The 13,335-nt window shown below is 36.4% G+C and overlaps 1 protein-coding gene and 1 pseudogene across 1 annotated transcript in view; both read right to left on the bottom strand.

Annotated features, from left to right (window-relative positions):
• Nucleotides 1-13,335, bottom strand: part of LOC115232527 (sodium/glucose cotransporter 4-like) — a 92,922-nt gene that overhangs the window by 31,704 nt on the left and 47,883 nt on the right. The window contains exon 6 of the mRNA XM_029802448.2: nucleotides 25-130. Within this exon, the coding sequence (XP_029658308.1) occupies nucleotides 25-130 (106 nt within the window). The remainder of the gene's footprint in view (nucleotides 1-24; nucleotides 131-13,335) is intronic.
• Nucleotides 158-5,897, bottom strand: LOC118762095 (annotated as a pseudogene).

Here is a 13,335-nt window from a genome sequence, read left to right as displayed (position 1 = left end):
AAAGATTAAGTAGACATAACTTACCACTAATGGTAAATATTGATGCAATTAGCAAAATCAGAAGCAATGACAGGTACAAATCCCATTTCAAAGCTTGTTTTATAAAGAGTGCTCCAGCATAAAGATCAGCCTATAATAGTGAACTTAAGAGTTCAAAACATTTACATCAATGTTTAAGCAAAATAAAATTAACTAAAAACATTTATTACAACAAATATATATTTTTTAAAAATACAAAATAGCTAAGTGTTTCAAGTATTTTGTTGTTATTCTGTAAACGTTTACTTTAAAAGGATTTGAGTATTCTTCACTGAGTAACATTATTAGCCTCAGTAATTATCTCGAGATGATTTGACCTCTCTTTCATTGATATTATACAAGATTAAGTTAAAACTAATAAACATTATTTAACCTAACTGCTGTCATATATTGCTACTGGTTACACAACAACATAGCAACAATTATTATCATTGTTTGATAATTAAAATTAATCATGAAATTTTACAGCAATGAGTTTTAAGTAAGTTGCCCTAGGACAAAAGGGCTATGCAGGCACTCATAAACCCATAAAACAATAACCAGCACTTCACTAGTATATTATATATACTTGGGCATTCTATCCATAATTTTCATATAATGTAAAATAAAATGAAAATTATTTTTGACTTCCAATAATGTTAAAAAAAAAAAAAAATAGAACACACAAGACAAATATAAGTTTTAGAATTAGTACCCACAATCAAACACTTCTTTTTAGTAAGGCAAATCTGGAGGAATTTTTGGAGGGTTTTCAAGTAAAACAAGTGCATGATTTTAGGCATAAAATATCACAACAGAATGGCAAATCTTTCATGCTTATTAAGCATAATAATAAAATGGAAAAATAAAACATTTTTTAAAATTCAAAATTGTTCTAAACATATATTATCCTCTCTGTTATCCTCAATTTTGATAATGAAACAAACTAAAGGAAAACCATCAATATAACATTCCCCATAATCTGCATTGCAAGGATATTGTTTTTACCAGTATATCTGTATTAGCAAAGAAAGAAGAGAGGTAAATTTTCAAGAAGAAATAACACTTGAAAGATATACATATATATTATTACTATTTAATTTCCACAAATCAGTGTAGACAGACGGATTAAAAAGCTTTAACTTTCAGTGATTAGAGTAAAACCACCAAAAATTGATCGGCCCTTATTGACTTTCTTTTTGAAGCAGGCATGGCTTTGTGGTTAAGAAATTTACATCACAACCATATATGCATAGATTCAATCATATTGCACAATACTTTAAGCAAGTGCTTTCTACCATTATAGCCTTGGATCAACAGAAATTGTGCAAAAGACAGTCATGTGTGTGTGTGCTTGTGTGCACCTCTACATTTGCACTCCTACCTAACTAATCTGTCTGGTCTCCTATTATCAGTTATATAGTGTCTAACACACTAGGCCTTACACAAGTTATCATCTACACTTCCCTACATCGCCCTTAACACTTGTTATTCATCCAGTTCTCTCACCAATTGTTTAACTATTTCTCACTCCCTATACATTCTTGCAACCTCTACACACACACACACTTCCTGTTCTTCTGTCCCTACTCCTATTCATCTCATATCTTCAAGTCCTACCCCCCCCCCCCGATATATCTTATCACAATTTTAATCTCTTTCCACTTCATCATGACCACTCTCACCCCTCTTGTAAATCCTCAAGAGCACGAAATCTGTTTTGTTCTGACACCTATCACCCTTTAACCCCTCTTCCCATAACATGAAGCCACTCCTCTCACTCAAAGGGGTTCTTAATATTGCAAACCTCACCAGTATTGGTGTCATTAAAAGGCACCCAGCCATGGAAACTATGGCAAAGCAAACATTGGAGCTCAACATAGTCTTTGGACCTGATGGATACTGTCAAACCTTCCAATCCATGCCAGCATGGAACATGGCCAGTAAATGATGCTGCTCCTGCAGCTGCTGATGACTAATTATATCAGCCTCACCAGTCAGAGGGCTTACAATGGCCAGGAGCAATCTCCACTTCCTCCACAAGCAAGCATGTGTGTATATATATTAGGTCATCTAGTATGAAATTTGTAGAAAAGAAAATAAGTTTGTTAATGTTTTATAAATACAAGGAATAGTTTTATTCACCAAAGTATGCACCCATATTGTCAATACACTTTTGCCATTTCAGCGGCAGCTTGTCCAGCCCAGAACTGTAAAAGGCTGGCAATCTGGACACAATAAAATCTTGGAAGGCCTGTTTTACAGCATTGTCAGAATTAAATCTTTTTCCTATCAAAAAGTTATCCAAATTCTGGAAGAAGAAGTGGTAGTCAGTGGGGGCAAGATCAGGTGAGTATGGTGAACGATGGAGAACTTCCAACTCCAGCTCCTGTAGTTTCGCCAGTGTCAATTTTGCAATGTGTGGTCTGGCATTGTCTTGCAATAAAATAGGAGTGAATCTGTTGACTAATACAAGCTGCTTTTTTCGTAAGTTTCAGCATCATTTGGTCCAGTTGGCTGCAGTGTACTTCAGCTGTGATTGATGAGCCAGATTTAATGAAATCATAATGGACCGCACCTGCACCAGACTACCAAACACACACCATCAGCTTCTTTTGATGAATTTTGCTCTTTGGACTGTGTTTTGGTGGCTCATCTTTGTCCAATCATTGTACTGAACATTTACGGTTGTTTTATTGAATCCATTTGTCATCACATGTTACAATTCGATTAAAAAATGATTCATTTTTGTGATGAAAAAGTAGCATAATGCAGGCTTCTAAATGTTGCTGTTTCTGATTTTCATTGAGTTCATGTAGAACCCACTTATCCAACTTTTTCACTTTACCGATTTGAACTAGGTGAGTCAATATTGTTTGCTTGCTAACACCAAACAACAATAATTCACAGGCACTTTGAGATGGATCTAACTCGACAGTGGCTTTCAGCTCATTATTATCCACCATTGTTTCTGGTTGACCACATTGCTCATTTGTGAGGTCAAAGTTACCATAACAAAATTCTGCAAACCAATTTGATACTGTCTGCTGTGTAATAATATTAGAATGAAATACTCCATTAATTTTCTGAACTGTCTGTTGTCATCGTATTTGAGTGAGTTGAAATGAGAGTACTGTAACCTGTTATTGTAAACCTGTTATTTCCTGAATTGTTGTATTGTTTGTTGAATTTGTTGGAATTTTTACTTATCTTCCCCATTTATGGGTGAAGTAATGAATAATAGACCAGTGCAATTCTGTAGTTATGCTGCAGTGACTGGCAAAAGCCTGTCAGCGGAGCTACTGCAAGTCCGTAAAATAGAAGTTAAAGACAAGAATTTGAAGAAGTATAACGACTTATTGAAGAAGGAGGGAAACTGTCTTAGGCTGATGCCGCTCAAGGAAGTCATTGAGAATACCAAGAAAAGAACTATTATCTACAGAACGTTAAACAGAGCAATGAAGAAAGTGGAAATAGCAGTGGTGGAAGCAGTTCAGGAGTGTTTGGGAGAAGTGAAGGACTTTACCACATTCTACACCAGAGGTCAGAAATTCAGCACGGAGGAGGTGCGCCTTGTAAATGAAAATGAAGCAAAGAAATACTCCACTGTGGCCTTGAGATTAGCTGAGTGGGCACTACTACCTACTTACTATAGCAAATGTGCAGCCAGAGTAAGGATAGGTAGAGTGCCCTCTGAAATGACAAGGCATGGCTGGTGGCAGCCATCCTCTACCATACAGAGGAAGATGCAGAAATTTTGAAAATGTCCAAAACTATGGAGGTAAACTAGTGGGGCAAGAAGTAACAGTCCATATAGGCCTGCCAGATCTCCATAAGATTGTGGAAGAGCTGGTTTTGCCGGATAAGACTAGATTGAAGATTATTGTGGAGGGTAGACCTCCAGTATGTTTTTTGTGTGGAGTAAGGGGACACACGAAGGCCAAGTGTCCCCAGAAACATGAGGAGGAAATAACAGAAAAAGAAATTCAAGAAGAGAGTACAGTCGCAGAGGAGGAGAAAATGGAGCAATTTATTGTGGTGAAAAGAAAAAAAGAACTTAGAATCACCACCAAAAAGCCCCAGGGAAAGAAAAAAAAAAGACAAACGAAGAGGAGAATAAGAAAGAAAAGAGAAAAAAATGGAAAACCAAATGAAAAATCAAGTGAAGTGCGAACGCATGAACCATCGCCTTCAACTAGCAAGGAAGAAGGAGTACGAAAGAAGGAAGGAAACAAAAGAGACAGTGAATTAGAGACAAAGACATTTATGACGGACGAAGAGAGTGGTGAAGGATATCAGAGAACGATACCTACAGGGAGAAACTAAAGAAGCCTCATAGTATATGAAAAAAGCGTTGAAATTGAAAAGAGAGTAACAAGAATGAAAAATGCTAGCAGAGTGAAAATAGCAAACCATGAAGGTAAGAAGGGCATGCTGTTGGAGAGAGAAAGAGGGGAGAGATTAGTGGAACTATTTTGAAAAAAAAAAAGAGTTGAAATAACACCACTTCAGTATAGATACGACTAGCTGCTGCCTGTTGTAATTTTTTATGATATAATGCAGCATTTGTTGTCATTTTGTGCAAAAGAAAAAGATACAAGACTGTAAAGTAAAACTGTAATATAAAAAACAGTAAGATGAAACTACTTGCTTTGGGGGGCAAGTAAGTCATTTCATCCTCATCTTCATCATATTCATAATTCTTCTGATATGTATTTATATGTACCCCAATGTCTTGTTTTGTCTGTCCTTGTGGTGTCCCCTCTTTATAAAGGCCATGTGCCTAAATAAAAGAAATAGAGCTGTCTGTGATGCTGTATTTTGAAGAAAGAACTCATATTTCAAAACTATACAAATTTCTGACTTATCCATCTCTGTAGCAAAAGTCGATTTATAAATACTTTAAGAAGCGCAAATGAGTTAGAGTAAAGAAATAGATGTCAGCTTTCTAACAAAAATAAAGATTGTCAAAATATAATGGCACAAAATGAGCAGCTGCCAAAGTTTACCATATACCTTACTACAAATTTCATACTTGACAACTTAATATAAAGTTTCATTAGGTATGTATATCTTAATTTTTTTTTTCTTCATAAAACTTGGGAGGAAGTACTGATAGGAGTCATTTTCTATCTGCCAAAGGTGAAAGTATCATTTTTACAGGCTTCAGTCACTGAGCTGCAACCATGCTGGTTTCAACTTTTTGGGGTTGTTCATATTGTTTATTTCTGTCAGTTACTATTTCTATTTAATTTTATTTGTTGACAAAGACAAAAACACATAAATATGTCTCTCCCACTCTCTCTTGACCCTGCAGTGCATCTAGAGAGCAGCACCGAGAGGGAAAGGGAGCTACATTATTGCCCAGCTAGAACTCATAGCTGAGTAGACTGTAGCAAGATGAAACTGAGTGCCTTGCACAAGAACTTAAACCCATGAACTATGGATCACAAGTTGGACATTTGAACCACTAAGCCACCCACCAACAAACAAACACACACAATGGGCTTTTGCAGATTTTTATCATATTCCACAGTTTGATCACAAAGTACTGGTCAACCCATGCCCATAATTGAATATACTTACATAAGGTACCATGTAGTGAAATTCATCCTGGAATCATATGGTTGTGAAGCAAAGTTCTTAACCACCTAGTCACCCCACTGCCTATTCTTGAAAAAATAAATAACCTTTTAAAAATGCTTTTACTTTCCAGTATTATTACCACCACCACTAACTCAAATATTTTTTGAGCAATAATTAAAACTGTGGCTATGGATCAAACCACAAAAGACCCCATAGTACAAAGGAAAAAAAAAAGCAAATTTTAAAATTATTTAGTAATGACTTGTTAACCCAATTTAAAATAAGTGCCGAATGTTGGCTTTGTATTCAAGCTGAAAGAATTTCAAACAATTATACTCTGAGCCAGTGAAGTAAATAAATATCATTTAATAAAATTAAAAACAAAAAAAATTATAATCTAACAAATACTTTCATCATGGAAGTAAACAAAATATATTGGGTAAAGGAAAAAAAGGAAGAAAATACTGACAGATTTTTATAACAAATGTACTAGTAAAGTCTTAAGTAAATAATATTAATAACAGCACAAATAATAATAGTAATAATGATAATGATAATAATAATAATAATAATAATAATAAATACCCTGATGCAGGACCAGGCAGTGGCTCTCATGTACATTGTTTTGTCTTGGTATAAAAGATGTGCTACAGCAAATATTCTGCCCAATACCACAGGTTTGCTTTGTCAGTTATTTGACCTTAACCTGTTGAGAATGTCCCTTAGTGGCTGATGATATGTCCATCTCTGATCATGAGCTGGAGTAGTGGGGGAGCATCATAGCCATGTATTGAAAGGAATTCTTTGGGGATTGGGATAATTCACCTTTGGAAACATGGGTGTTTTGTTCAACATCCTTAAATAACCCTTATTCGGGGACCTTTTGAGTTGGATGGGTTACTCAACCTGAAGAAAATTCTAACTGGGCCCCACCTGCAAGGTCATGCACTGTTTATCTTGATATAAGATCATCATGTTGCACACATGTGGTTGTGATGCATGTACCTTGTGTACCTTTATCAGAGGGGTAGTCATGATGGGTATACTTGGCTTCATATATTTTACCCCAGTGTTGCTTTGATGTACTGCTCTCTCACTCAATAATAATAAAAATAATCCTATCTACTATAGGCACAAGGCCTGAAATTTTGGGGGAGGAGATAAGTTGATTACATCACCCCCAGCATTTAACTGGTACTTATGTTATCGACCCCATACCCCACCAAAAGAATGAAAGGCAGAATTTAAACCCAGAACATAAAGACTGACAAAATGCCGCTAACAAGTCTGCCAGCTCGCCACCTTAATAATAATAATCCTTTCTACTATCGACACAAGGTTTGAAATTTTGGGGGAGGGGACTAATCAATTACAATGACCCCAGTGTTTCACTGGTACTTAATTTATTGACATCAAAAGGGTGAAAGGCAAAGTCGACCTCGGTGGAATTTGAACTCAGAACATAAGGATGGATGAAATACCGCTAAGCATTTTGCCCAAAGTGCTAATTATTCTGCCAGCTCACTGACTTAATATTGATAATAATCCTTTCTACTATAGGCACAAGGCCTGAAATTTTGTGGGGTAGGGAGCTAGTTGGCTACATCAACCCAGTGTGTAACTGGTACTCTATTTCATTGACCCAGAAAGGATGAAAGGCTAAGTCGACCTTGGTGGAATTTGAACTCAGTACAAGTAGGAGTAGTGGGGGAGCATCATGGCCATGTGTTGAAAGGAATTCTTTGGTACTTGAATAATTCACCTCTTGAAACATAGGGGATTTCATTTATCATCCTTAAACAAACCTTATTCAAGGACCTTTGAGCAGGATGGGCTACTCAAACTGAAGAAAATTCTGAGCCCCATCTACTAGGTCATGCAATATTTATCTTGATAAGGGATCACCATATCATGCACATATGGTTGTGATGCATGGGCCTGGTGTACCCTTATCAGATGGGTAATCATGATGGGTTTTGTATATCTGTATTCCAGTGTCACTTTGATGGCATGTGCTGCTCTCACTTAATAATGATAATAATAATAATAATCCTTCCTTTCTTCTATAGGCACAAGACCTGAAATTTGGGGGAGGATGTTAATCAATTACATTGATCCCAGTGTTTCACTGATAATTTATCGACCCCGAAAGGATGAAAAGCAAAGTCAACCTTGGTGGAATTTGAACTCAGAATGTAGCAGATGAAATACTGCCTAGCATTTTGCCCAGTGTGCTAATGATTCTGCCAGCTCACCGCCTTAATGATGATAAAAATAATGATTCACATTTTGGTACAAGGCCAGCAATTCTGGGAGAGGGGCTAAGTTGATTATATCAACCTCAATGCTCAACTGGTATTTATTTTATTGTTCCCAAAAGGATGAAAGATAGTCAACCTAGGCAGAATTTGAACTCTTAGAACATAAAGACATGAAATGTCACTAAGCATTTTGCCCAGTGTGCTAATGATTCTGCCAACTTGTTGCCTCAATAATAATAATGATTTCAAATTTTGGCACAAGACCAGCAATTTGGGGGGAGGGGATAAGCCAATTACATCAACTTCAGTGCTGAACTACTACTTAGTTTATCAACCCAGAAAGGATGAAAGGCAAAGTCAATTTTGGCAATGATAATGGTTCCTAATTAAGACACCAATCCCTGAAGGTTGAAAAGTAAAGTTGACCTCCACAGGATTTAAACTCAGTATGCAAAGACCCATAAAAAATCCTGCAAGACATATAGTCCAACATTCTCATAATTATGCCAGAATTCACACAGCTCATTCAAGACACAAACAAAATAGCACAAATAACACTGCCACATATTGATGCAACAAATGGTTGAAACACTAAAGCAATAGCAAAAACTAAACCCTCCACACAGAACAAAGCAAAACAGATGTAGAATACATTCATAATTTTATACTTACCATGTGGGCAATGAGGTGAGTAACTATTATCCTAGTAGTTGTAGGGGCACTTGGAGCACTAACAATCAGGTTTGAGAAATGTCAGAGAAATTGGAATTGACATGAGGGCAGAGCAGGCCCAAAAAACTACTCTATTGAGGACAGCTAGGATTTTGAGATTAGCACTTGGGCATTGAATGTCTTTCATGATGACTTAACATCCAAGTACCAAAGCTTTTAATTTGCAGTAAGAGAGCCTATGAAACATCTGACAACAAGTTGCTAACTGTTCTCACAGAATCAACCAGGGTAAGTAAAACTGAAATCTGAGAAGTCTATGTCTTGGTATAAAAGATGGGCTATTGCAAATATTCTGCTCAATACCACAGATTTGCTTGACTTTAACCACTTGAGCATGTCCCTTGGCAGCTGATGATATGCGCATCTCTGATCACAAGCAGAAGTAGTGGGGGTGCATCATAGCAATGTATTATGAGGAATTCTTTGGGGTTTGGATAATTCACCTTTGGAAACATAGGTATTTTGTTCATCATCCTTAAACCCTTATTCAGGGACCTTTTGAACGGGATGGGCTACTCAACCTGAAGAAAATTTTAACTGGACCCCATCTGCAAGATCATGCATCATTTATCTTGATATGAAATCACTATGTCATGCACATATGGTTGTAATGCATATGCCTGGTGTACCCTTATCAGACAGGTAGTCATGATGGATGCACTACTCTCTCTTTCTCTCACTCACACGGAGTGTGTTTCGGTAAGTCTTTGTAACAAACAAGCAAATTAAAAGTAAAAAAATAAATAAATAATAATCTTTTCTACTATAGGCTCAAGGCCTGAAATTTTAGGGAAGGGAACTAGTTAATTAGATTGACCCCAGTGTTCAACTGGTACTTATTTAATTGATACTGAAAGGATGAAAGGCAAAGTTGACCTCAGCGGAATTTGAACTAAGCATTTCGTCCAGCATGCAAACGGTTCTGCCATCTCACTGCCTTAAATAATAATAATAGAAAATTTAAGAATTAAATTTTCACTAAAACAATTCTTTTACCCTTATTTTAGCACATTTTCAAAAATCAAATGATTTCTAACAGGTGTAAGGGCACAATTTGTTAGAAGCAAGTGTATAGACAATTACAAAGATTCCAATCCAGTACTTGACTGATAGATATTTTATTAACCCCCTAAAGAAAGATAGCAAAGTGGCTTTTGGTGAGATTTGACTTCAATCAGTTAAAATGAAGTAAGTAACCAAATATTGGCAGACATTTTATCTGCTATACTTACCAATTTGGCCATCCAAAAGATAGCCATAATATTGATACTAAATCAGATATCAACAAATAAATCAACCAAGGATCTGATTGGTACATTTCTTATTGACCCAAGTTGATATAATCAACTTAGCCCCTCCCCCAGAATTGCTGGCCTTGTACCAAAATGTGAATCATTATTTTTATCATCATTAAGGCGGTGAGCTGGCAGAATCATTAGCACACTGGGCAAAATTGGTGTCTTAATTAGGAACCATTATCATTCTACAAGAATTTGAACTCATATATAAAGGGACACTGCTAAATATAGAAAAGTACTTTGTTTGGTGGTCTCTTGATTATAGTAAACACACCTCTAATAATGATAATAATGTTCACAATTTATGTGAAAGGCCTGCAATTTGGGTATATTATTAATTTACTTCATTTGACTCCAAAGGGGTGGAATGAAAGTTAAAGTTGGCCTTGGAATAACTGAGCATAAAGTGCCAGAAAATGAATGATTATCAATCATCCCAATCATCATTATCATAATAATAATAATAATAATAATAATAATAATAATTTATAGGCTGAAAGGCCCATACAAAAATGTGAGGATATACATGTGTATGTATATGTATGTGTGTGTGTGTGTATGTGTGTATATTTTTATTTATATATATGTATGTACGGATGTAAGTATATATGTAGATATGTGTGTGTGTATGTGAGTGTATAATAAATGAGGTATTGAGATATACGAGGTGGTATCAAAAGGTTCCCAGACTAGTTGTGTAGTATGCCAGCAGATGACAGCACATGATTGCATGCTAATGCAAGCTGGCAGTGATCTTCAGGAGAGAGTGTGCTGAGTGACATCGCTGTGTTTACTTTGCAAGTTGTGAAATTTGTTTTGTGATCATGCGTACTCTGTAGTTTGCAATTTTTGTCATAGCCAGGAAGTTGGAACAAAGAGCCAATGTGAAATTTTGTGTTAAACTTGGGAAGTCTACTACAGAAACATACTTAGGCAAGATTACAATGATGAGACAATAGGTCGTACGTAACATTTCAAGTGGCATGGGTGCTTCAAAAGCAAAAGAGTGTCCCTGGAAGACAATGAGCCATCTGGCAGACACTGAAGAATCTGGAAGACAATAAGCGATTTGGAAGACCTGCCATGAGCGTCACACACCCACTCCACCAAAATGTGGAGAAAATTCCTCAGTTTGTGTATGAGGATTATCAGAGGACAATCAATGACATCGCTGATGTTGTTGGTCTGTTGCATGGGTCTGTGCAAGCAATCCTAACATCCGCAAGTAATTGGATTCTTCATGATGTAAATGCACCCTGTCACTGAACTTTCCTCACTCGTGAGTTTCTCGCCAAAGACAACATGGTATCACTTCCATGCCTGCCCTATTCACCAGATTTCCATCTCTTCCCTAAGATGAAAATGCAGCTGAAAGGCCACCATTTTAACACCGTTATCAACATCAAGAGTGAATCACAGAAGGTCATTGACTTGCTTACAGAAAACGACTTCTAGGCCAGATTCCAAAAGTGGCAGGAATGCTGAAGCCAGTATACTGTTGTACATGGTATCTATTTTGAAGAAGATGATGTTAAAACTTATGTATAATAAAAAATTAATTATTTACCTAAGTCCAGGAACCTTTTGATACCACCTCATAGGATAAAAACAATTACTTATACATTAAGACAAATTAAAAATTTAGTATACAAAACGTATGATACTCCTCCCACACAAAGAGGTAAAAAGCTACCACGGAACTAAGATCAAGGCATCCCGCATCTCCAAACACCTCCCACTTCAATTACTTTCTACAAACCTCTGAAACTGCTAGTCAGCAACCTTGGCCAATGAATTCCACATCCTTTAGAGAGTACTAGATAAATCGTTGGTGAGATTTACACCAATAGTCAGTCAGGTTTTGGTTCAGTGTAATTACCTTTTTACCCCTCGTCAAGCAGTACAGTCTTTAGTTAGGACTAATTTTACTTTTCCTGTTCTTAACCATTGCTGGTGATTTCCCATCTTTCACCAATTTCCATTTCTTTATTGTTATGCAATGATGAGGTGAGACATTTACCTTCTTTGTGATTTTGGATAATAAGAAAACTATACAAATGAATCCTTCAAATTTAACTAAATTCTATATTTTTATGCAGCTGAAGATTGTTCTAAATTTTAAATTGATGTAATATTTGCATTGTTCAATTAAATGGAGTCGCATGAAACGATCGTACTGCATTACCTCTGGATATCCTTGTTGGTTATTTTAATTATAATCACCCCATTTTGAATTATATGGATAATACCATACTAAATTCTGGTACCTTTAACTTTAGTACCATATTCAACTGAATCTATACATATACATATATATATATAATATATATATATATACACATACATACATATAAAAAATTAACAGAATGAGATAAAAATCCAAGGCTGTGAAAGATTTCAGAACATTTATAAAGAGAAGATCCTACAGCTGTTTCCGGGATATTTTATATATCCTTTCATGGGAGACGGTGCAAGAAAATGGTTACGCAAAAGTTACTCTAGAGAAGATATGAAATAGAGAGTGAAGTGGAAGAATGAAAACAGACATGAGATGTACAAGAATATTATATCTACAGATCTATTATTTCAGCAGAATGGTATACATATAAGTTGTACATATAAGTATGTACATTCAAAGCAGAGACCTCACTCTCCAGTTGGTCCCTTTGCAGTCCCTACACAGGCCATATTACTGACAATCCCAAAGAATGTGCAGAAATCATTGCTGGATGCTATGCAGGCATCTTTACTGTTGAAGATCAAAATGTTCCATCTCCATCACCTCTGACACTGGACTCTATAACTACTATGAAATTTACATCAGCAATGCTACAACGCCACCTTAAGAATAAACGTAACTATGCCTCTCCTGGTCTCGGTGTTACATACCTACTTCTCAAACGCGGTGGGTACTTTCTTCTAAACCAACTTTCACTATTCTTTCAATTCTGTCTTGATAATGGTGTTACTCCAGAGCAGCGGAAAACTGCCAATGTTATCTCTCTGTTCAAAAAAAGTGACCACACATCGCCAGTCAACTATCGCCCTGTCAGTCTTACTAGCTGCATCGCCAAACTGATGGAATCCTGTATCAGAGGGAACTTCTGGAAGTCTCACAACCTCATCCAGCCGTCACAATTTGGATTTATTCCTAACTCCAGCTGCTGTAATCAACTCATCGAGTTTCTTGAGGACATTACCTGAATCACTGATCGTGGATCCTGAGTGGATGTTGTTTACCTGGACTTTGCTAAGGCTTTTAATTCTGTGCCACACAAAAGACTTATGGTGAAACTCTCTGCAATGGGTGTAAGAGATGATCTCTATAACTGGTTGAAGTCCTTCATTATCGGCCGAAAAGAGGTTGTCACAGTTCTAGGACAGCACTCTTCACCCTATGAGATGACATCTAGTGTACCACAGGGATCTGTTCTTGGCCT

Source organism: Octopus sinensis, linkage group LG2 (assembly GCF_006345805.1).
Source record: "Octopus sinensis linkage group LG2, ASM634580v1, whole genome shotgun sequence".
Classification (NCBI taxonomy): Eukaryota; Metazoa; Mollusca; class Cephalopoda; order Octopoda; family Octopodidae; genus Octopus; species Octopus sinensis.
The sequence above is the reverse complement of the archived record's forward strand: the minus strand, read 5'-3'. Positions and strand labels throughout refer to the sequence as shown.